This window comes from Takifugu rubripes, unplaced genomic scaffold (assembly GCF_901000725.2).
Source record: "Takifugu rubripes unplaced genomic scaffold, fTakRub1.2, whole genome shotgun sequence".
In the NCBI taxonomy this organism is placed as follows: Eukaryota; Metazoa; Chordata; class Actinopteri; order Tetraodontiformes; family Tetraodontidae; genus Takifugu; species Takifugu rubripes.
This window is the reverse complement of record NW_021821593.1, coordinates 25730-50749: the sequence shown is the minus strand read 5'-3', so window position 1 is coordinate 50749 and position 25020 is coordinate 25730. Positions and strand designations below refer to the sequence as shown.

The window sequence follows — 25020 nt, the reverse complement described above, 5'->3', positions numbered from 1 at the left end:
TGAACGGGAGCCACTAAATCAGCACTCTGCTCCAGCAGATAAGAGGACATCTGTGGAGCCGGGCAGAGGGGTCCTGAGAGGAGGGAGGGACGAGGACAGGAGAGGGGAGATCTTCCTGTGTTCAAGAAAGAAATACTATCCCATAGCTTTAAATATGGCCTCTGGTGCTTATCAGGAGCGGCAGCAGAGGGACCATTGTCTGTCTCTTCTTCCTGGACGGTTTCTCTTTCCCTCCATCTCGGTATCTGTTTACAATCGGCGCCAAAGCCGTTTGTCTTCGCCCGTTCTGGATTTAGTGTATTTGGGCGTGACAGTACAATCAGCTCCGCTACCGCGTCCCCTATAAATTCTAACAAACACCATAAGCGTAATGTCATCTACAGCTCCAATAGTCCCCCAAATGAATCATTTGACATTTGCCGGTTAGAAAATACGACCGGCCTCCTCAGAGGAAGCCTCACCTGTCCTTCAGGAGCTAACTCTTAACTTTAGACATGAACGGATGTTGTTATCGACTTTCCTCCCCCTCCAAAAAAATGATTCGGAGAAACCGGTGGCAGTTTACGTGTGACACAGAATCGATTTCAGCAGGTCCTGTTTGTGTTTGTACTCCCATGTTTGACTTTGCCGGTGGGAGGTTGGGGTCTGATGGAGGCCACGGCTCTGGGGCTTTAAAGCATCTCCTAATCTGTTTGTTCTGGTCTTAGTTGTACTCAGCTGCTCAAACAGGAAGAGGCTGCGGCATGCGGGCGGCTCCTGACGTGGCGCCGTTTGATTCCTCAGACGTCAATATGAGCCCAAGAAAAAGAAGATGAGCCACCACCAGATTACTGATGTGAGACATGAAACAGACGCTGTTGCTCTGTTGCTCTTTGTCTCCACCAATTAAATAAACTCTGATCTGTTCTTTGTTAATCTGCTGCTTTGTCATCCTTACAGTTATTTTTATGCTAGTGTCCATGGCACCATGTGCGTCTTAATCGGGATTTCCAGTCAAGGCCTCACAACTCCACCTCTATTCAGGCTCCACTGAGAGGACCTTTTTTTCGTGACTCATCTTTTGAAAACACAGACGCTCCATCATCTCTTCTTCTTTCCTTTCATCTCCATCATCAGAAGGCTGCATCCAGGAGTTACGACAGCTGGAAAACAGCCTTGTGCCGCTGTCCGAGGTGCTGAACCATCAGCCGTCGGTCCCCCTCAGAAACCATCCCGCCTCATCAGAATGCAAATCTCTGGATCGGAGTCAGTTCATCAGGCGAAAAGATGACCCTCTTACATTTAACCCCCCCCCCCCACACACACACACACACACACAAACTCATTCTTTTACGCACTTACATGTAGCTGATTTGCAACAAACTGCGGGTCAGTAATTTGTGGTCCTGATGGAAAGTGTGCTTGTGGACACGGGAGGATAAATGGTCCGGGAGGTCATGTGACTGCACGGTCATGATGATGAACGAGCTCGTGCCTACTTCACGGTCACCATTAATACAGTTAATGGTGGTTTAAGCACTTACACCAGTGTGGTGGACTCTTGTAATCAAAAGTTTTCCTATGAATTAGATGAATGGGATGGGGTGGAGGGGTGGAGTATACTCGCCTCCCCTCTCTCTCCCTCTTCACCCCCTCCCTCGCTCCCCCCCTCTCTCTCTGTGACAGTTGTCAAAAATACCACCAAGGGAGCTCAGCTCGCTCCAGCTTTTGCGGCTTCCCTCGCAGTCTGCCGGTAAAATAACTCTTTTTGTCGGGACACGTAGACGCGCATCATGACCGTGGAAAGTGCGCGTTTCTTTGTTCAAAGTAACCGGGCAGATCCGACTGTAAATGCCTGAGAGGATTGCTGTCAGCCACCTTCTTTGCCAGACGCATAGGCGCAGATTTGTCTTGAGACCAACTCGGGGGAGAAGATGAGGCTGTTCCGCCTTTCCAAGAGTCTTTTCCCCTCCTGGATTCCGCGGTGTTTGTGCTGTGTGGCGCTGCTGTGGTCGCTCCTTCCTCCTGTCAGGACGGATGACGCTTGCCCGTCATCCTGCATCTGTGCCAGAGACTCGGGGACGGTTACCTGCCAGGATGGGGAGGACACCGAGGCGCCAGGTGACATACCGGAGTGGACGTCCACCCTGACAGTCACGGGGAGAAACATTTCAACTTTGCAGCGCGGTGCGTTCGTGGACAACGGCACGAAGTTAGACATGGCAACCCTGTCGCTGTCCGACAATGGAATGCAGGTCATTGAACCCTACGCATTCCTGGGACTCCCCGGATTGCGCGTACTGGATCTGAGCCACAATCAGCTGAGCTCTATCTCAGCCAGGGCGTTTCACGGGTTACCCGAGCTGCGCTCTCTTTACCTGAATGACACCGTTTCGCCGGCGGCTGTGACGCAGCTCTCTATTGCGCTCAACACCCAAAGTTTGCGCAACCTCCGCAGACTAGAGTTGGCGGGAAACCGGTTAAAATCTGTGCTTCTGATGAGATTTGACATCTACAACCTGCACACGCTGGTCTTGGTGAACAACTCTATACAGAGCATCGGGTGGGAAAACGTCACCAACTTGTACCAGCAGAGAAACCTCCAGGTCTACCTGTCCTTTAACCCGTTCAGGTGCACCTGTGACCTGAGGTGTTTTATTACTGGTTGAAGAACTCCTCCCAGTGTCCAGACGTGGGGCAGCTCCTGTGCAGCGACCCAGAGACCAAGAAAGGTCTTCCACTGGAGATGCTCCGGCCGGCCGATGTGGACTGCATGAACGAGAACCTGGAAACGGTTTCGTACGTGTTCCTCGGGATTGTGTTGGCACTGATCGGCGTGGTCTTCCTCATGGTGCTCTACCTCAACCGGGGGGGCATCAAGCGATGGCTGAATAACATCAGGGAGGCATGCAGAGACCACATGGAGGTCTACCATTACCGTTACGAGCAGGACTCGGATCCCAGGCTGGCCAACGTGGCTGTTTAACCTGCCCAAGCAAACGGAGACAATGACCCGGTGATGGGGTCCCGATCCAAATCACCAGTTTTAAAGCCCAGATTGACCACTTCCAACAGCTGGTCAATAAACTGCAAGTATCCCCACATGTGGATGCAGAGCCAAAGACATAAGAGGACTATAGGAGACTTCAGCTGCACATATAGTGTCGTATATAGACGTACTGTATATCCTAGAGGCAAGAAGGCATCATGTCATCTTACAGTCTGCAGCAGCTTGTCAGATTAACGTAGTATTATTCATCCTAATAGAGGCCCGCATACAGTAAAAGGGCTGAAAACTGCAGCATTTGCAAAGCAGTAGTTCATCCAGGAAACCCTGCAGGGAGGGAAAGAGACTTAGGCTGGCAGAAGGAAGCCACGCTCGAGTAAACATCCCTCTCATCGTCAACCACATGGTTCACACCATCGACCTCCTCCTAAGGAGCAGCTACTGAGTTCCAAGAGTGACGCATGTGCTCAAAGGCAATGCTTCCTTCCTCCCAGTGCGGCTGCATCCGAAGCCGACCCGAAGCTAAAGGTCGTAATGAAGAAAGTGGCGCGTTAGCAGTGTTCTTTTTGTCAGTACGCTTCACCATCACTGTCAGGACTCCATCTATCACCGTGCCATAGACGAGCGCACGACTCCTCGGTGGGGTTTTGTAAATAAAATAAGCATGTGAGGGTTTAAAGGCGTAGAAAGAAATGTGCATTGTGCAGGGAACCGCTGAGGAAATTTGAGAATTTAGTGGTTTCTTAACAATTCTTAACGGAGAATAACGTAGAACGTATGAGTGGCAGAACCTATATTAACAAAGTAGTTCACGAGTTTGTCGATGGGTTTATTATTTAGTCGCTTTTTTTGTAAAGATTCGTTTCCATTGTTATTAGGTTGTGAGCCTGTTGGGAGCCCGATGAGGTGAATGTGGACAAAGTGATCAAGTGAGTGTCAGCAGTGATTAAAAACAATGGTATAAAGTGAAATTTCCAAAAGAAAAACTGGTAAAGTTCTGTCCTTCCATAAATGTGAAATAGAGCTTCCAACCACATTTATTTCAGCATGTAAAAGAATAAAGCTTTGGCATTAAAAAACACATAATTTGTGTGTTTTCATAATCAGACCCAAAATGTGAATTACAATTCAATAATACAGCGGAATCGGAATTTTCACACATCAACTCCAGCACCACGAGTGACAGAGAGACCAAAGATCTCCTCACTTTTCTTTGTTCTTCAAAGGCAAAGCATATATTGATAGAAATAAACAGTATAAGAACATGGACTGAATTTATTCTTAGTTTAGCATCAGAGATTTGATCATTTCAACACACACTCAGCAAAATGTGTCCTATTTTAATGTGTCGGTGTCATTTATCATTTCAATAGGACTGAATGTGTTCTTCCATTCACATTTACCCAGTGGGCAGATTTTTAAACGATGAAAAGGCCGCTGATGGTGAGCAGATGGAAGCAGGTGTTTGGAAATGTGCCGACTCCACAGCTCTGTCCTCGATGGGGCGGCGAGGGTCCGATGCTGGGCAGGATAATGCAGGACCCTCTGAGGGGACCCGAAGAGCCAGGATGCAGCGCGTCCCGCGGCGACCATGTTCCTCCTGCTGTGAAATTTCATCCAACCAGGCAGACGGGCGGTGTGGCCCCATCCTCCCCCCCACACATCGCAGCTCCGAACTGTCACCCTCTCCTCACCACCACGTGTGAAAGCACGACTTGTTGCACTTATTAGCACTTCTTGGCGGGGCTCGCTTGCCGATCTTGCCTCCCGAGGGAGCCTAACCGCAAGGTGCCGCCTTCGGATGCTGCACACATCCACAACAACCAGACCTCCATCATTGGAGATGGGACCATAGAGCCAAAGCGAGAGGTTTTCATCATTGTTATTATTGTATTGATGTGTTGTAGATGCGGAATCTTCACTGAGCTAAAAATAGCGAGTCTCCTGGGAAATGATAAAAGCTGACATTCAGCCAGTGTGGAAGCTAAAATAGGAATTTCTTTTTCAGCAGAGGAAGGAGCCCCTGGAGACTTTGGTATTCACGTCATTTTATGAGGAAATCAGTCAGAGCTCCTTCCTTTACTTCTACGTGCTTTCATTCTAAAACACTCTCACGTTTTCAGCCCTCAAAGGTTAGCATTGACCTCTGTCCCCTCACACACGACCCCTGTTTGGACATGATTGGAGCTGATGTGAGATGTGGGTGGTTTTCCTGGGCTGGGGCCACTCGGAGGTAAACGACAAGTTGTTGTGGCGTCTCAAGGTACACAACGACCTTGTGGAGGCCTACGAGCCTGGGATTTGAGAGGGCGACAGGAGTGTTTTCCTCACACAGAACTGCACCAGTAACCCCCGACGACATGGCTGCTGCTGCTGCTGCTGGTTTACATTAACGCGGTGAACTGTGAGGTCTGCAGCTAATTCTGTTTTCACACACTTTCATCGTAGCAGGCAACAGCACAGAAGTCACAATATTTAATGTTTGAATGCACGCCGCTCTGTCATGAAAAGGTCAGCTTAGCGGTGTGAAGGCATCAGCAAATCCTTCCGGCCCGCCTCTGCCGCACAAATACGGTGCGCTAAAACTGGTTAGCGCTGACGCGTACAAAAGTAGAGACACATCCTACGGGGTGGGGGTGGGGTGGGTGGGGGGGCAGCAGATAGCAGAAAAATAAAGTATTAGTGGTGAAAAATGAATGATTCCGCTTATATCCCGCTCACACTGATGGTGATTTCATGGTGTAGCTCGACGCCAACATGCTTACTGTAACGTTTTTTCCCCCCCTGCCTCTGAATAGCGGATGTGTCTGCATTATTTACAGAAGTTTAGAACTAATTCAGCACAACTCTACCTGGCGTCTCAGGAGCCCATTTCTGCTGATCGGTAACAATAAACACAAGCCCGCTGAAAATAAGTCTGTTGCTGTTGCGACTTTCAAAACTGAGGCTAACGCTGAAGAATTTGAGTCAGGGATTGACGTTTATTATATTATCGCTGAACTACAGAAAGGTGCTGCAACTCTAATCGCATTAGCATCAATGCTAATGAAGTGTGTAATTAAATGACTGACCTGTGTCACAGAGACGCTTGAAAGTTAAGCTTGAAAAGTCAGAACCAAACAGGATGGGAAGCATATGAAGAGGCAAAATTTGTGTGATACTTGATTCTTTGCTTGAATAAGGTAAAAGTGACTGTCAAGATATTTCAAATCAGATTTGTATAGCTTAGTAAGCAGTTTAAAAGGCTCTGTTGAAGGACAAAATGGGTATAAAAACCATCTAAATGAATGGAAATTTCAGATTTTTGACTATTCTGGTCTCAAGTGATCCCAGGATCGGCTCTATCTCTTCTTACTTTATCCTTCAACAGTAAAAAAACAACCCTCTCCTTGCTCAAACCTTTTATTTCGCTCACTTCATTCTCTCTCCTCTCTCGCTCTCATTCAGGTAAATGATTTATCCACTTGAGTGACTTTCTAAGGCTTTAAGCTAAGCCCATTGAAAAGGGTGGACACGGGAAAAAAGAGATAAAGCAAAGGGAAGCAGAGAAAAGATTCATTAGAGTCCAGACAGCAAATGTCCTTTTGCTTATGCAGAGCAGTGACTCACCATCTTGCTCTATATGGGAACGTCTGGGCGGCCCAAATCCAAATGGGGAGGACGTCTAATATGAGGGAGAAAATTTCTAAATGTCCTCCGGAGATATTATTATTGTATCACTGGACTTCAGTGGTTTCAGTTTTGTACAACGGCAGCAAGAGGGGGGTGCATTATTCATTTTATCCAGTAGGGGGCAGATGTGTGCAGACAAATTTTTATCATATTACTGTAAAGGATGAACGGGTAAGAGAGAGCGGCCTTTTTCCTTAAACAATTTTCCTTTTTAAGAACAGTAAGGATAGACAAATGTCTCTTTAATGTTGTGGAGATAGACAGGAGCTAATGTGCCTTTTAATTTCTCAGTCGAGGGAACTTTTTGCTTGATTTTGAGCACAATGACACTGTAACATTACCAATAAGTTCACATTGAGAGGGAAGACAGCTGCAAGACATGAAAGTAAAGGGATGAATGTAGAATGTAGCATATAAAGACTTGTATGACATTGGTTTTTACTCTTCCTTTGTCTTATAGGATTGGCATTATGTGGAACAGACACAGTTTTAATCAATGGAGAGGTTAGAATGAAACTAGCATTTGACAACAATGCCTGCTTCTTATACAGGGAGGCCATGAGCTGTTATTCTGCTGCTTCATCCGTCATTAAAAGACTCAAAGTGCTTCCGTCTGAGGTCGCTGCGTCTTGTTTGGTGGGGTATGCACTCGGGGAATCTTTCACATTTGCTAGCTAATGAGTTCTGCTACAGTTCTCAGAGATCAGATCTGGAAGAACTGGAAAGATAAAACAATCATGGATTTTGTGACCTGCTGACTCAGGGGGGGGCACATTGGTTTAATGATGTGAAAACCTAATGCCTTGTTTATTGGTGTTGTTTTATACTGAACTGTGTGTCGGACTGAACTGGTCGATCAAACCAGTGTATGGGAAAGAGATAGAGAGACACGGAGAAAGATCGACCTTGATCTTAAGGGCAAATTTTAATTCCTCGGATTTTCGCATTCGTTTCCTTCAAGCTTCCAAACGCAGGGTCACATCTGCCCAGTGGATCAGATCAATCAGTTAATAAGAGCCATTAATATCCTTCCGAAATGGTGTCAGTGGGATGATTGAAAAGGTGATGCTGCTGGGATGAACCACACACCATGGAAATGATCAAACTTGACTCCACAAAGTCAAATTTCCTGTCAGCGAACTCGGTAAATAAATCACAGCCAGCCTGAGGACCAGAAACCAATTATCAGTGTTTTACTGGAAAAGCTGCTAATGCAAACTTATAATAGCACTGGACCGTGATCCACAAACATCAGAGGAAAGCTAAGGAAACAGTTAATTTTTAAGATCTACAATAATTAACAGAAGAATAGTTGTTTTGCAGCCTCATACAGTTGGCGCAGACATGAAAGAAAGTGTCTAAATGTCTTCAAGGTAATTCCCATTAATCTCACAACCATCCAATTCAGCTCTTCTAATTAGTTCTGGCAAGTCTGACCGAACTGCGCGATGGGCAGTTACTCATTCAAATATCTGTGCAACAGTGAGGGGGAGGTTGCTGCCTTACAAATATTTTAAGCTGTCCTTCACTCATCTGTTTGCTCTGAGGAAAAAGCTGCTGCTCTGACAATGTGTCCATTACTGTTGGGACTCCTTTGCTGGAATGGAAACAATAGCAACTTGACGTTCAGCGTGCAAGAACGGGGGAAACCATCATTCACAATCCTTATATCTATGTTTATATTTTAATTGGTCCATTTAAATCACAGAGACAAAACCCACATTACCTAATAATGTTCTCTTTCTCTGTCTGATAAATGCACTTGCCCCCTCAGCTTCTTTATTACAGAATAGCTGCTAATTACTACTGCCCTCACGTGGTCTCTTGGTGGAAATACAAGAGTCAATTCACATGCCGCTCAGTCAATTTTTCCACTCATCTGGCCAGTTTTTACAGCATAACATGATGTATAAGGTCGTAACTTATCATCGTTATAAATAAGTATTAATCAATTTTGAAATGCCAAACGTTTCTTGATTAGAAATAATTTAAAATAAAAAACCTTGCCAACATTCTCATGATTGCTTAATTCTTATGTGATTTTCACCTAATATCATTTTAAAAATCATAAATCCCCAAATGATTCCAGAAACCTGCAAATGTTTCACTGATTTACTGCAACTTCAGCCAAAGCCAAACATTTTTTATCAACATGTCTCTTGCCACACTAGAGGAGACAGAACATTGGACCATGTTTATTCCAACATAGCTGGAGCTTACAAAGCTTCACCCCTCCCCCACATTAGACAGTCAGACCACCTCTCTCTCTTTCTCTCCCCAAATTATTCACCACTCATTCAACGGATGGAACCCACAGTGAGGACAATAAGGTGTGGCCTGAGGGGACAGACTCCGGGCTGCAGGACCGGTTCAAACACACAGACTGGAATACATCTGCCACTAAGGCAACCTGTGACTCTCACATAGACATTGAATGCTATGCCTCATCTGTACTGGACTACATCTCCACCTCCATAGACAGTGTCACCACCCAGAAACAGATCACCATGTACCCTAATCAGAAGCCCTGGATGAATAGGGATGTCCGTCTCCTGCTGAAGGCCCGTAACATCGCCTTCCGATCAGGGGGACGCACAAACCTACAGTACAGCCAGAGCTAACCTGAAGCAGGGTATTAAGAAAGCCAAACACAGCTACAAGCTGAAGGTAGAAGGGCACTTCTCCAACTCCAACCCCCGATCTATGTGGCAGGGCATTCAGGTCACCAGCAACTACAAGCCCATCAACCCCTCTCCCCCCTCAACTGACATCTCCTTCCTCAATGAGCTAAACAACTTCTATGCTCGGTTTGAGAAGGACAACCATGAACAAGCGAGCAAGGTAGAGCTGACTGCTGGCCACCAACCCTTAACTTTCTCTACCACTGATGTCAGAGCGGAACTGAGCAGGATCAATCCACGCAAAGCTGCGGGCCCCGATGGCATCCCTGGACGCGTGCTCAGAACTTGTGCTGCGGAGTTAGCAGGGGTCCTGACGGACTTAATCCATCCCTGGCTCATGCAGTTGTGCCGACCTGCTTCACCAAAACATTCCACCCCGGCTTGTCTCAATGGCTATCGTCCAGTAGCACTCACTCCCATCATAACAAAGTGCTTAGAGCAGCTGGTCTTGGCACAACTCAAATCCTATCTCCCCCCAACCCTGGACCCCCATCAGTACGCCTATCGTAAGAACAGGAGCACAGAAGATGCAGTCTCCACAGCACTGCACTCTGTCCTCTCACACCTGGACAATAAAGACACATACGCCCGAATGCTGTTCATAGACTTCAGTTCAGCATTTAACACTGTCATCCCCTCCAAGCTGATAACCAAACTAAGGGATCTGGGCATCAGCATCTCCATCTGCAACTGGTTACTGGACTTTCTGACCAATAGACCACAGCATGTGCGGCTAGATCATCACTGCTCCCCTACCCTCACTGTAAACACCGGAGTACCACAAGGCTGTGTGATGAGCCCATTCCTCTACTCCCTTTTCACCCACGACTGCAGAGCTCTACATGGTTCCAACACCATCATCAAGTTTGCAGATGACACCACGGTGATTGGCCTCATCAAGGATAACGATGAGTCAGCTTACAGGGAGGAGGTGGACCGCTTGGCTACGTGGTGCCACAACAACAACCTGCTGCTCAACACCAATAAAACTAAAGAACTCGTCCTGGACTTCAGGAGGAAGACGGGCATCCACCCACCCATCCACATCAACGGAGCAGCGGTGGAGCGTGTGTCCAGCTTCAAATTCCTGGGGATCCACCTCTCACAGGACCTCACCTGGACGACTGCTCCAGTTTGGTGAAGAAGGCTCACCAGCGTCTCTTCTTCCTGAGGACTCTGAAGAAACACCACCTCTCTTCAGACATCCTGGTGAACTTCTTTCGCTGCACCATCGAGAGCATCCTTACCAGCTGTATTACGGTCTGGTATGGGAACTGCTCTGCCTCAGACCGGAAGGCATTGCAGAAGGTGGTGAAGACCGCCCAGCGAATAGCTGCAGCTTCTCTTCTGGCCATTGAGGACATATACAGGAGGCGTTGTCACAGGAGGGCCAAGAAGGTCACTAAAGACTCCTGTCACCCAGCGCATGGACTGTTTACCCTCATGCCCTCTGGGAGGCGCTACAGGAGCCTCCGGACAAAAACCAGCAGGTTCAGAAACAGCTTCTTCCCCACCGCTGTCTCCCTGCTGAACTCCGACCCCTCTCACTTTACCTCCCTTCAGGAACAATAACCCCGTCTGGACTGACTGGTTGTACATTCACTCTATTTGCACTGATTACATCTGTTACAATAATTGCCCTATTTACATCCGTTTATTTGCACTGCTTTCCATACTTTTCACATTTTTTATCATTATTGTATAGTTAAAACATACACATAGTTAAAAAATGCATAAATAGCCTCTATTGATCCTGTAGGAAATTCAGCACCATAGTTACAGCCTGTATATAATATTTATCTTGGTTGCAATGACTTTTATATACCCTTTACATATCTGTGAACTCTGTAAATACAAACATATATATTGATATCCTAAACATATATTATTGTGTGTATATATTGTATATACCTCATCACAGTTTTATTTGCTACTTAAGCACTTCTGGTTAGATGCTAACTGCATTTCGTTGCCTTGTACTTGTGACGTGTGTAATGACAATAAAGTTGAATCAAATCAAATCAAATCAAAAGTTCTATACTCCCAACCTGTCCTTCCAAAATATCAATTCATCTTCAGTGTTTCATAATTCAATTTCTCAGAGCAGAAAATTCTTTACCGATTTTTTGCGAGTGAAAGGGATCATGAATCACTGTCAGGATTAAACTAATAGATCCGTCAGTTCGGCTGCAGCCATAAATCTACAGCAGCCAGTCAAAATTCACATCAGACAAAAGCTTGAAAGCAGGCACCATTTCACCTTTAGCTGCTGTGTCACTTCAAACCATGATTTAGATCCATATATGTTGTTTTCCCTGCAGTGATCCCTGCTAATGTTTGCAATAACCTACCCCACCCGGGATGGGGGGGGGGGGGCTGACACCAACTGTCCTGTTGGTGTGAATCATCAGCTCCACCAGTTTGAAGGAGTCTTTTCAGCACTGACTGCATACGATGGCCAGAAAACCCAGAGGATGTAATTACGTTCTTCCCTTTTATTAACAGTTTCATCAGATTCCCTTCAGTTGGGACAATTCCATTAAGGACATGATGACCCCAAACAAAAGGATCAGATCTCCTGAACTCTAGACGGACTCTTTAATGGGTCCCAGTTGTGATTGTGTCGCCGGGGAATGATGCTTAATGACTTTGTTGCTAACAAACAAACAAAATCCCTTGCGTAATAAATCTGTTGCTGTTTTTATTAGAAAACGTAGGCAATGCAATAACTGAGAGACATTGCACCTTCAGGAGAAGCTGCTGCAGCAGCATCAACATCTGTTTCTTGTGTTTTTGCCCTTTAAAAATACATTGAATAATAAAGTATAATATTGGCCTCTTCACATGGCTGTTAAGTTCTACAGCAGTTACTGGGCCAGAGGCAGGAATGGCAAATTCTGGTTTCCGCCATGTTGTTTGCTGGCTGTTGTTGAGTGACTGACTTTCAAGGACTAATTGCTACAGCTCAGTAAACATAAGGGGAATACTGTACAATTAGGAGGGTTACTTTAGCCTCAGAAGAACACTAATGACTCATTAACGGGACTGTATGTCGCTTCCCAGGACACTTTTCAATGTGAGAGTGTAAAAAACATCCTAATGGATGCAGATGAGATTAATTAGGCTTATGCCCGAGTGGTAAAAGCTTTGTTTCCTACAGTCTGGTGGTCATTAATTGGGATTCTTTGCTAATTACATCACAGGGGCTGATTATCGGGGATTCCCAGGAGTCAGTGCAGGAGGAGCGGATCCTGTTGTCTGGGGTCACCTCTCTTTGTTTGGTAATGAAAGTTCTCTTTAATTCAAAGTCACCTCATGCCCTTTAAGTCGATGGCGTGAGATGTTGTGTGCTACCATGTGGGCTCGCCATTGTAACAGTGTAATCACAGTTGAGATTTGCTGGCTATCAGCAACTTTTACCGGTCAACTTCCTTAACGTGGCATCACATGGTTATTTCCCCAAAAGTCCTAATCTCATTTATTGTGCTTTATTCGATTTTTCTATAAAATAATCCCATTAACAAATTGCTTCTTGGCCATGAAATTCTTGAGGCCTTCAGAGCTAACTAAGCTAAGTGCTAAGCAGCAGTGTATCGCCTGAGAGGAATTAAACTTTATGAAATTATTTTTTTTAGAATATACAATAAAGTTTTTCTCTTTCTCCCCTAAAACATAAAATATAGTTATGCTAATGTAAACATATTCCAATGACATTAACTGTCTCTTTTTAATGAGCAAAGAGTATTTTATGCTCATTAGCTGACGAAAGCCAACAAAAGCAGTCGTGACCCAACGGGGCCAGCTTTCTGAACTCAAGAGGGTCCAGGCCTTATTTTTTAAGTATTTTATTGCTGGATTTATAAACATATCATTGGGTAGATTGTGTTTTTTGTTGTTATTGCTTCATTGTGCATAAATTGCAATAAAATAGTTTTTAAAGGGGTTAAAACCCAAGTTGTACCAAACTTCATATTTTATATCCAAAATGAACAAGCTTCCCTCTACTAAACTGTCTGCACCCATGCCTTCCAGAATACTCAGTCATCATCTACTCAATCATCTCATCTAATGCCACATGTTCTGCTGTCGGGATTGTGTTGTTGATGTCGTTCAGATGCTTAAAAAAGGGGATGCACCTTGAAGAATAGGTCAGCTGTGATCTTCATGTTGTCTACTAAATGAGCAGAAGACATAATCTCACCAAACCCAATCCTCCACATGGCATCAGTGTTGCTGACATCATAATCGTCTCACCAGAGAAGACACCACCTTGAACTGTGTTGTATCCATTGATCAACAGAATACCACAGAATGTCAGAAGTTGAGATTTTCCCTTTTTGTTTGGTGTAGAGATTGGACATTTCCATTGTGGCATCTCTCAGGACTTGGGATAGAATGTGAGGAAAATATCCACTGGATCATCCAATATGAAGCCAGGAGACATAGCAAGGGGACATAGCGAGGGATCTGATATTTTTTGTTGGCTTGTGCTGGTGCTTTGGCAACACAATCTTGATCTCTTTTGAATTTGCTGTCTTGGTTCTTAGTTTTGTGGAGCAGGGGCCCAACGATCTGACTGGTCAACTTTTCATTTGTGCCACCGACCACTGGGAGAAACAATGTAGGTGTGGGCATTGATTATGGTATTTGTGTGTCAAGAAAAGTGCACCTCTAACTGCACATCAACATTTTTTCCCCTCAGTGAAACATAAGCTAATATTAGCTAGAAAGATGATTTATGGAAACATACAAATACTAATTAAAATACAAAAATACTATACACACAGGCCTTGAACATCTGTGAATTTATTTAGCTAGGAAGTGTATTCTAAGAGGGCTAGAATGAGCCATTATACATCATTCTACAATTTTAAATAAGTAAATTAGGAACAATCCTACAGACAATGTTTTCCATTGCTTACGTATTACCCACTGGCAAGAAATAAGCCCATGAACAAACAAAAAAAATATCCAAGGTACAATTTTTGGAGGGAGTGTTACACTAGAGACTTGAATTATTTATTAATTATAAAAAAAAAAAAAAAATTGGGGGGGGGGGGGATCATAAGACATTTATGAAAATTACCTCTTTCCAGGAAGATTTGCATCCGCCATGTCTTTAGCCTGAAGGAGCAGGAAGCAGATGATGTCATGCGATAGGAAGCGTTTGGAAGCGATTTTTTTAAAGAAATCTGAGTTTGTCGAAGTTGTCTACATATAAGTGAAAACGAAAACAGTTGCACCTTGGAGTTTTTTTTTTTTATTATTATTGTGATGAGTCGAAAATGACAGTGATACACTTTGGCAACAATTGTTGCCAGTGGGGCAAAACGGGTCTTAATTGTACCCATGTAGCCAGCACAACTCTTCCACGCATTCGGACGGAACCATTTTAAGGTTACACCATCGTCCGACTCTCTAATATGTCCTCCGCAATTTGTCGCGTTAAGTCTCCACATTTGGCAGTGACAAAACGTTTTTATAGATAGCATATTTATAGTTTCTTCAAACAGATCCACCCAGAAAAAGGTACGAATAAGAAGCAAGAATACAAAAAAGTTCGCTGTTAACTCAATATTACTCGTTGTATTCTTAATAAATTAACACTTGCCATGCCTAGAATATATTCACAGAACTGAGAAATATATTTAATATCAATGTTGGTATACATGAAGGTTGTGTGGGATTTTAAGTAATTGCAGATGCAGACTGAAACTACTTTAAAACTGAAACAAACAATTCGATTGCATAACCTCCAATGTGGGTTTTGCTCATGCGATTTCCTGCACCATTATATACTTTTTGTTTAACATATAACATTTTTATTTATTTGATTTACAACACTTGAAAGCACCCCCCCCAAAAAAATCAATGTAAAATAAGAATTTTGGGTTGCAAAACAAATGTAATACATGGTTACTGTTGTGGCTGTCCTCCACAGGGACAGGATGGCATCCCCTTCCCCCCACGACCGCAGCCGTAAAGATGATCAGGATGAGGATGACCCCGTGGATCAGATGATATCCCGCACCGGCTGTGCTGAGCTCCATTATGCAGTGCAGGAGTGCATGGCTGAACACCAGGACTGGCGTGTGTGTCAGAAGCAGGTTCAGACTTTCAAAGACTGCATGATACATTTCCAAAATGCCCGGAAAGAACAGCTGAGGAAGCAGCACCCAGCCTCAAATCAGTCTTCACCAAGCTGAATTCCCCTGAGGTGGAACCACTGTCTAGTTAAAGTTGTTTAAAATTATAATTATTTGTTAGGAAACGGGAGTTAATCTTGGAATAGTGCCTCTATTGTACTTGGGTACATTGCAAATGAAAAACATTTTTTGTAATAAATGCCTCAGTCTAGATTGAAAAGGAATGAAAATGTTTGCAGTTGTTGCATCATATATAGATATATATATATATATATTATATGTTGTTTACATATATATATATAATCTAAAGTGTATTTCTTGTGAAAATACATATATATATATATATATGTTTCTTTTATTTTAAATAACAGTGCATCATCAACAGGCTGTGATTATTTGTCTACATTAAAATCAATCTATAATGGCATTGAAATGGAATGAATTTGATGTATAAAATAATATCAGTCATCAAAAATGGATTTCTTGTGAAAATAAATCAGAAATAATTTAAGTTCATGGAAAATGTGTATTTTTCCCTCACATAGAGCACCTGTTCATTGTTTTGTTCACACATAATTTCCCTGGTGTAGGATTCTTATTTGAGGAAATGTAAACTGGTGACGGTTGTTTGATAATGATGTAATTGTTGAAGGCACCTGAGTGCTGTTTTTAAGCTATGGCATTGAAACAAATAGAGGGTTAATTAGATGGTTGAGCAGAGAAGAAGCTTAATGAGAGCCAGATACCGCCCTTCCTGGTGCAAGTTCATTAAAAGAGTGTTTTGAGCTGAAATCTTTGTCTCCAGAGGTGAGTGACTCTCGTATATAAACCCAACTGCAGACAAAACAGCTGTGCAGTCAAGGCTGCATTAAACAGATCTGAGCCATCTGACCGGCCAGCAGGTGAGTCACATCAAGTCCTGGAGAATGAGTCAAAGTTGTGCTGATGCTGTGGTGTGAACTGCTTTCTGGATTGTGCAGGTTTGTGGAGTCCAGCTATGTCTCTGCTGCGGACCGTCTCAAACGGCTCCATCATCATTCACCCTCCAGGCTTCTACGTCGTTGGATTCGAGACGTTTCCCCACATCCGCTTCTACTTCATCTTCCTGGCGTTGGTCTATGTGGTCACGGTGTTCTTCAACTGTTTGCTGATCTACGTGATCGTCTCTAATCGTTGTTTACACACTCCCAAGTTTTTGGCCGTGGTCAACCTGGCTGTCATCGACATTGTCCTGAATTCCACCACCATCCCCAGCATGATCAAGACATTTCTCCTGAAGGACAACTTTTTCCCCTTCAACATCTGCCTCTTGCAGATGTTCGTCTATTACTCCTCTATCAGCTTAGAGTCTTTTGCGCTGGCGATCCTGGCCTACGACAGGCTGATCGCAATATGCTTCCCTCTGCAGCAGAACTCCATCAACACCCTGCGGAGCATGTCCTGCATTGTGGCCGTGACCTGGTCTTACTCACTGGGCCTCGGAGCGTTCTCAACAGGTATAATGACACGGCTGTCTTTTTGCAAGTCCGTCACAGTGCGCAGCTACTTCTGTGACTATGCGCCGACGTTTCGACTCGCCTGCAACGACTACACGCTGCACTGGGCCGTGTCGTCGACCGCATCCGTCGTGAATCTCGTTGCGCCTTTTACTTTTATCATGCTGACCTACGCCGCTATCCTGGTCACCCTGTTCTTGATGAAGTCGGTCAACAGCAGGATGAAAGCTCTCGGTACCTGCGTGGAGCATCTTGTCCTGGTTGCTATATTTTATATCCCATTGTTCACCATTTTCATCCTCGGCTTTTACGTGCGGGTGATCGAAGCCGATCAGCGCGTCTTGAGTCTGTCTCTGGCCTCCTGCATCCCCCCCTGCGTCAACCCCATAATTTACTCTCTGAAAACCAGGGAGATTAAGATCAGAGCCGTGGCCCTGATTAGAAAAAACAAAATTAAGGTGATTAAATTTTAACTCTGCACATGTGTCATCTGTGGTTCCGAAGATGTCGTCAGGATCAACAAAGTCAAAAGTCGCTCGTGTTTAAACGTATAAAATATGAATGTATTTGCATATTTGTGACATTACTCAGCAGACAAACATTTAGATTGTGACAATTTTAACAGCTAAAACAGTTTTTAGTAGAACACGAGGGAAGTTGACAGATACTTTTTGCAAATGATGCAATGCAAAGATTAAATCCTCACTTCTACCATAATTAAATTTTTGCCTGCATCAGAATCGTGTTTTATTATTAAATATATCACACGTTTGTTCTATTAATTTTTGGTAAATATGTAATTTCGATATTTTGCCCATTCTGTCACATCAGCATTTAAATCGGTAAATGTGGAGAGCATCTTGCCGAAATTTACTGAGAAAACAGCACAGCCACAGCTATCACGATAATCCAAGCACGTTTTTACCATTTAATATTAGAATTTATCAATGTTCATTACTGTATGAGGGGTTTTATTTCCCAAACTTTGTCACGTTGAAAGACAATAAAGATACACTGAAAAATATGCGTGTTCTTTTGTTCTTCTCTAAAAAAAAATCCATCTCATACCAAGGTCACACAACAATGTAATTTAAATATCTATCTAACTTGTGTTGCTGGTGCTGTTCATGATACTGGTGGCGGTACCGGTCCCGGTGCTGCGGTGCTGCGTTGGTATATAAACAGCAGTACCACAGACTGTCAGTAGATGTGAGTGTTTTCTTTAGTTTGAGAACAAAAACGCGTAAAAATCGCTCGTTAAACGTAACTATACAGTATATATTTATCATGTTGATCATCATCATTGTTCTCTAAGTATAACCTTGGATAGCAGTTGGTAGAGCGGAGGACTGTAGCGGAATAACAGGCATCCTTAGGTCGCTGGTTCAAATCCGGCTCGAAGGACATTTTTAAGTTACTGTTTTTACGTCAAAGGCTGCGGAGTAATCAACGGTGCAAGAGAACAAGATAGATAAACACATGAAATACATTATTGTTTTACTAATAATCGCATGTAAACATTCAATGTCTTTGTCACTTTTGGGGGGGTTTTGTTTTTCATTAATCCAGCATGTTTGCAGAAAGACTGAATCAAATCTGTTATTAATGCAGAATAAATGAACCTGGCTGAGAGAAGAAAAAAAAATCATCCAGCAGCACATCGAGGTGGTGATGAGAAATGTAGGTTTCGTGTCATTGTTCCCCTGAATCCCACGTTGCACATTGTGTGCTGACAGAGTTTATTATCAAAGTGTCTGTCAAGATGTGCACACTCTGCTATAAAAGAGATAGATAGATAGATAGATAGATAGATAGATAGATAGATAGATAGATAGATAGATAGATAGATAGATAGATAGATAGATAGATAGATAGATAGATAGATAGATAGATAGATAGATAGATAGATAGATAGATAGATAGATAGATAGATAGATAGATAGATGATTCTCCGTAGTTAGTGTGGCCCCCACGTGCTTGTACGCCTGACTGACAATGTCGGGGCATGCTCCTAATGAGATGACGAATGGTGTCCTGGGGGATCTCCTCCCAGATCTGCATCACTGAGCTCGAGGATCAACCTGGCGGCGACGGATGGACCTAAAGATAATGTCCCAGAGGTGTTCTGTTGGGTTTAGGTTAGGTGAACATGGGGGCCAGTCAATGGTATCAATTCCTTCATCCTCCAGGAACTGCCTGCATACTCTAGCTACATTGTCGTGGAGCAGGAGGAACCCAGGTCCCACTGCACCAGCGTAGGTTCTGACAATGGGTCCAAGGATTAATAGCAGTCAGGGTGCCATTATCTAACCTGTGCATCCTTCCAGGGATATGCCTCCCCAGGCCATCGCTGACCCACCACCAAACCGGTCATGCTGAATGATGTTGAGGGCAGCATAACGTTCTCCACGGCATCTCCAGACCCTTTCACGTCTGTCGCATGTGCTCAGGTTGAACCTGCTCTCATCGGTGAAGAGCACAGGGCGCCAGTGGCGTAGTTGCCAATTCTGGTGGTCTATGGCAAATGCTAATCGAGCTCTACGGTGCCGGGCAGTGAGCACAGGGCCCACTACAGGACGTCAGGCCTTCAGGCCACCCTCATGGAGCCTGTTTCTGATTGTTTGGTCAGAAACATTCACACTAGTAGACTGCTGGAGGTCATTTTGTAGGGCTCTGGCAGTGCTCATCCTGTTCCTCCTTGCACAAAGGAGCAGATACTGATCCTGCTGAGGGTTTGTGGACCTCCTACGGCCCTGTCCAGCTCTCCTGGAGTAACTACCTGTCCCCTGGAATCTCCTCCATGCTCTTGAGACTGTGCTGGGAGACACAGCAAATCTTCTTGCAACAGCACGTATTGATGTGCCATCCTGGAGGAGTTGGACTGCTTGTGCAACCTCTGTAGCGTCCAGGTACCGCACCATGCTATCAACAGAGATGTTGATCCAAGCCAATAATAACTACAGCAGTAGAATGTCAGTCAGTAAAAAATCAGCCAAAAGAGATGAGGAGGGAAAAAAGTGGCCTCAACCTGGAAAGCCCTTCCTGTTTTGGGGGCCGTCTCGTTGTTGCTCCTCTGATGCTCCTGTTTTTGATTTAATTAACAACAAAGCAGCAGAAACTGATGAACAGCCCCCTCTGCTGTTTAACTGAGCAGATCAATATCCCAGAAGTTTGACTGATAGGTTGCTATACTCTGATTAAAAAGTGTTCCACTAATTTGTTTGAGTAGTATACATATATGTATACATATATATATGTTTCTTTTATTTTAAATAACAGTTCATATATATACTGATCCTGTGTATAATCGTCGTTTATATATATATACATACATATATATATAACATATATATATAAAAACACACACACATATATATATATGTTTCTTTTATTTTAAATAACAGTGCATCATCAACAGGCTGTGATTATTTGTCTACATTAAAATCAATCTATAATGGCATTGAAATGGAATGAATTTGATATATAAAATAATATCAGTCATCAAAAATGGATTTCTTGTGAAAATAAATCAGAAATAATTTAAGTTCATGGAAAATGTGTATTTTTCCCTCACATAGAGCACCTGTTTATTGTTTTGTTCACACATAATTTCCCTGGTGTAGGATTCTTATTTGAGGAAATGTAAACTGGTGACGGTTGTTTGATAATGATGTAATTGTTGAAGGCGCCTGAGTGCTGTTTGTAAGTTCTGGTTTTGAAACAAGGATAAATAAATGTGCCATCAGAGGATTAATTAGATGGTTGAGCAGAGAAGAAGCTTAATGAGAGCCAGATACCGCCCTTCCTGGTGCAAGTTCATTAAAAGAGTGTTTTGAGCTGAAATCTTTGTCTCCAGAGGTGAGTGACTCTCGTATATAAAACCAAGTGCAGACAAAACAGCTGTGCAGTCAAGGCTGCATTAAACAGATCTGAGCCATCGGACCGGCCAGCAGGTGAGTCACATCAAGTCCTGGAGAATGAGTCAAAGTTGTGCTGATGCTGTGGTGTGAACTGCTTTCTGGATTGTGCAGGTTTGTGGAGTCCAGCTATGTTTCTGCTGCGGACCGTCTCAAACGGCTCCATCATCATTCACCCTCCAGGCTTCTACGTCGTTGGATTCGAGGTGTTTCCCCACATCCGCTTCTACTTCATCTTCCTAGCGTTTGTCTATGTGGTCACGGTGTTCTTCAACTGTTTGCTGATCTACGTAATCGTCTCTAATCGTTGTTTACACACTCCCAAGTTTTTGGCCGTGGTCAACCTGGCTGTCATCGACATTGTCCTGAATTCCACCACCATCCCCAGCATGATCAAGACATTTCTCCTGAAGGACAACTTTTTCCCCTTCAACATCTGCCTCTTGCAGATGTTCGTCTATTACTCCTTTATCACTTTAGAGTCTTATGCGCTGGCGATCCTGGCCTACGACAGGCTGATCGCAATATGCTTCCCTCTGCAGCAGAACTCCATCAACACCCTGCGGAGCATGTCCTGCATTGTGGCCGTGACCTGGTCTTACTCACTGGGCCTCGGAGCGTTCTCAACAGGTATAATGACATGGCTGTCTTTTTGCAAGTCCGTCACAGTGCGCAGCTACTTCTGTGACTATGCGCCGACGTTTCGACTCGCCTGCAACGACTACACGCTGCACTGGGCCCTGTCGTCGACCGCATCCGTCGTGAATCTCGTTGCGCATTTTACTTTTATCATGCTGACCTACGCCGCTATCCTGGTCACCCTGTTCTTGATGAAGTCGGTCAACAGCAGGATGAAAGCTCTCGGTACCTGCGTGGAGCATCTTGTCCTGGTTGCTATATTTTATATCCCATTGTTCATTATTTTCCTCTTCGGCTTTTACGTGCGGGTGATCGACGCCGATCAGCGCGTCTTGAGTCTGTCTCTGGCCTCCTGCATCCCCCCCTGCGTCAACCCCATAATTTACTCTCTGAAAACCAGGGAGATTAAAATCAGAGCCGTGGCCCTGATTAGAAAAAACAAAATTAAGGTGATGAAGTTTTAATTCTGCACATGTGTCATCTGCGGTTCCGAAGATGTCGTCAGGATCAACAAAGTCAAAAGTCGCACATGGTTAACGTATAAAATATGAATGTATTTGCATATTTGTGACATTACTCAGCAGACAAACCTTTAGATTGTGACCATTTTAACAGCTAAAACAGTTTTTAGCAGAACACGAGGGAAGTTGACAGATACTTTTTGCAAATGATGCAATGCAAAGATTAAATCCTCACTTCTACCATAATTAAAATTGTGCCTGCATCAGAATCGTGTTTTATTATTAAATATATCACATGTTTGTTCTATTAATATTTGGTAAAAATGTAATTTCGATGTTTTGCGCTTTCTGTCATTTAATCCGATAAATGTGGAGAGCATCTTGCCGAGATTTACTGACAAAACAGCACAGCCACAGCTATCACGATAATCCAAGCACGTTTCTATCATTTAATATTAGAATTTATCAATGTTCATGACTGTATGAGGGGTTTTATTTCCCAAACTTTGTCACATTGAAAGACGATAAAGATACACTGAAAAATATGCGTGTTCTTTTGTTCTTCTCTAAAAAAAATCCATCTCATACCAAGGTCACACAACAATGTAATTTAAATGTAAATATCTATCTAACTTGTGTTGCTGGTGCTGTTCATGATACTGGTGGCGGTACCGGTACCGGTGCTGCGTTGGTATATAAACAGCAGTACCACAGACGGTCAGTAGATGTCAGTGTTTTCATTAGTTTGAGAACAAAAAGGCGGAAAGATCGCTCATTAAACGTAACTATCGATATTTCTCGTGTTGATCATCTAATAACACACAGGATTTCCACAGGATTTTACTGTAAATGTAACCTTCGATGGCGCTACCCGACGAGCAAAAGCTGTATAAGACCGCGTCGCCGATTCAGAAATTCGAAAGCCAATCGTCTGCGCGATTCAATCTTTCAACAGCCAATCATCTGCGCTTTTCAGTCTTTCAACAACCAATCGTCTGCGAGTTTAAATCTTTCAACAGCCAATCATCTGCGCTTTTCAGTCTTTCAACAACCAATCGTCTGCGAGTTTCAATCTTTCAACAGCCAATCATCTTCGCGATTCAATCTTTCTACAGTGTTCCCCGCCTTAAATTAAACTGCGGTCTCAATCTTTGGAAAAGCCAATCGATCCTCGAGTTGATTTATTATTTAAAAGTCTGCCCGCTGTTTATTCCGGACGTCTCCGTGGATTTTGACAAGGTACGTGCGCAAATTGAGGTCTGTTATTCGTTAAGTTTTTTTTTCTCATTTCACATAAAATATCACCGTAAATGCTTAATGCAATATGTCCAAGTCATGTCAGGCATTTGTAACGCTAATGTAACTTGAACATCGGGAATTTTGCAATAAAGTTTGTGCAGTTGCTGCCGGAGCTTTAGCTGGTTGTATTTTTTTCTGCCGATGAAATTGCTTGTTTTCTTTGGCAGTTGTACGCTGGAGTGCGTCGTTTCTAAATACTTGTTATGTTATAACATTATGTTATGTTATGTTGTAACATGACAGAAAATGTCTACCAAAAAAACTCACAAGGCCATGGATGACCAAGAGTGGCTGTCGCGCCTGAGGTCATTTGCCACCACAGGCGTCTGGCCATCACCTTCAGGCAACAGGCCTGCTCCCAGGCAAAAGAAGTGGCATGACCTTTACACTAAGGTAAAACGACCAACCAAAAACGACCTACATTAATCATTTCAGATAGCAGACTACATTTTTCCCTCAGGTATAGACAGAAAGGATATAATCTATCGAGATTTATAACTATTAGCAGGATAAAAATCCCTCGGAAGAACTTAACACGGTGAACTGTTACATTCAGTAGGGTGTTTACACATTTATTAGTCAGCTATTATGTTATGTGAAACAAGAGTAAGATGTGCCTCCACCACCTCCAGCAGTGCCTCCACCACCTCCAGCAGTGCCTCCTCCACCTCCAGCCGGGCCTCCTCCACCTTCAGCCGTGCCTCCTCCACCACCTCCAGCAGTGCCTCCTCCACCTTCAGCCTTGTCTCCTCCACCTCAAGCAGTGAATCCTCCACCTTCAGCCGTGCCTCCTCCACCTTCAGCCGTGCCTCCTCCACCTCCAGCAGTGCCTCCTCCACCTTCAGCCGTGCCTCCTCCACCTTCAGCCGTGCCTCCTCCACCTCCAGCAGTGCCTCCTCCACCTTCAGCCGTGCCTCCTCCACCTTCAGCATGGCCTCCTCCACCTCCAGCATGGCCTCCTCCACCTTCAGCCGTGCCTCCTCCACCTTCAGCATGGCCTCCTCCACCTCCAGCATGGCCTCCTCCACCTCCAGCATGGCCTCCTCCACCTTCAGCTCTGCTTCCTCTTCAGTCATCTACAGTTTTGCTTCAGCCTTCTTCCACATCCTCTTCACAACAGGTTGTAAGTGATAAATAAATACATTCTCAGTCGATCTATCTGTCAGCAAGAATTTAAGTAGTAACAAGGAAACTGTGATACCAGAGAACCTAAATATCAGTTTTTATTTTCCATTGATACAACTACGAAATTACTGTAAAACTTGCAGTATGTATGTTGTAATATTGTTACTTTTAATATGCTTATCCCTGTGGGCTGTTCTGCCCTTTGAGTTCCACTGCAAGTTTTACAGCTTATTTCGTAGTTGTATTAATGTTTCATTGGGGTTTTGTTTTGTTTCTTTGACAATTTCGGCTGTATAAATGCTTAAATGTGAATGTCATCTTCTTCACAATTGTACATACATATTCTCTTTGTTATAAATTAAAAGTTTTACAAACCATTCCTACAAAAATAATTCTATCATTTTTGGGTCTGGATGGGATTCAAACTTCTGTCTTTCCTTCTCTTCTTCCCCATCTTATACTCACTTCTACCATAATTAAAATTTTGCCTGCATCACAATGGTGTTTTACTGTTAAATATATCACATGTTTGTTGTATTATGTATTGGTAAATATGTAATTTCGATATTTTGCCCATTCTGTCACATCAGCATTTAAA

The 25020-nt window shown here is 43.7% G+C and overlaps 4 protein-coding genes across 4 annotated transcripts; all 4 read left to right on the top strand.

Moving 5' to 3' along the window:
- Nucleotides 1-1689: 1689 nt before the first annotated feature.
- On the top strand, nucleotides 1690-4041 carry LOC105418564 (trophoblast glycoprotein-like). Its single transcript, XM_011618312.2, is given in 2 exon segments — nucleotides 1690-2628; nucleotides 2631-4041. Coding segments are annotated over 2 exon segments (1050 nt in total). The 5' UTR covers nucleotides 1690-1913; the 3' UTR covers nucleotides 2966-4041.
- Nucleotides 4042-14719: 10678 nt separating this feature from the next.
- Nucleotides 14720-16001, top strand: coa4 (cytochrome c oxidase assembly factor 4 homolog). Its single transcript, XM_003971077.3, has 2 exons — nucleotides 14720-14868; nucleotides 15281-16001. The coding sequence occupies exon 2, from the start codon at nucleotides 15288-15290 to the stop codon at nucleotides 15543-15545; it is 258 nt and encodes an 85-aa protein (XP_003971126.1). The 5' UTR covers nucleotides 14720-14868; nucleotides 15281-15287; the 3' UTR covers nucleotides 15546-16001.
- A 104-nt stretch (nucleotides 16002-16105) lies between these two features.
- LOC101069248 (olfactory receptor 8) lies at nucleotides 16106-17869 on the top strand. The gene has a single exon (XM_003977289.3). It carries the CDS (start codon nucleotides 16483-16485, stop codon nucleotides 17452-17454), a length of 972 nt encoding a protein of 323 aa, XP_003977338.3. The 5' UTR covers nucleotides 16106-16482; the 3' UTR covers nucleotides 17455-17869.
- A 2497-nt stretch (nucleotides 17870-20366) lies between these two features.
- Nucleotides 20367-22109, top strand: LOC115248156 (olfactory receptor 5B2-like). The gene is made up of 2 exons (XM_029831781.1): nucleotides 20367-20934; nucleotides 21013-22109. Exon 2 carries the CDS (start codon nucleotides 21030-21032, stop codon nucleotides 21999-22001), a length of 972 nt encoding a protein of 323 aa, XP_029687641.1. The 5' UTR covers nucleotides 20367-20934; nucleotides 21013-21029; the 3' UTR covers nucleotides 22002-22109.
- Nucleotides 22110-25020: the final 2911 nt, after the last annotated feature.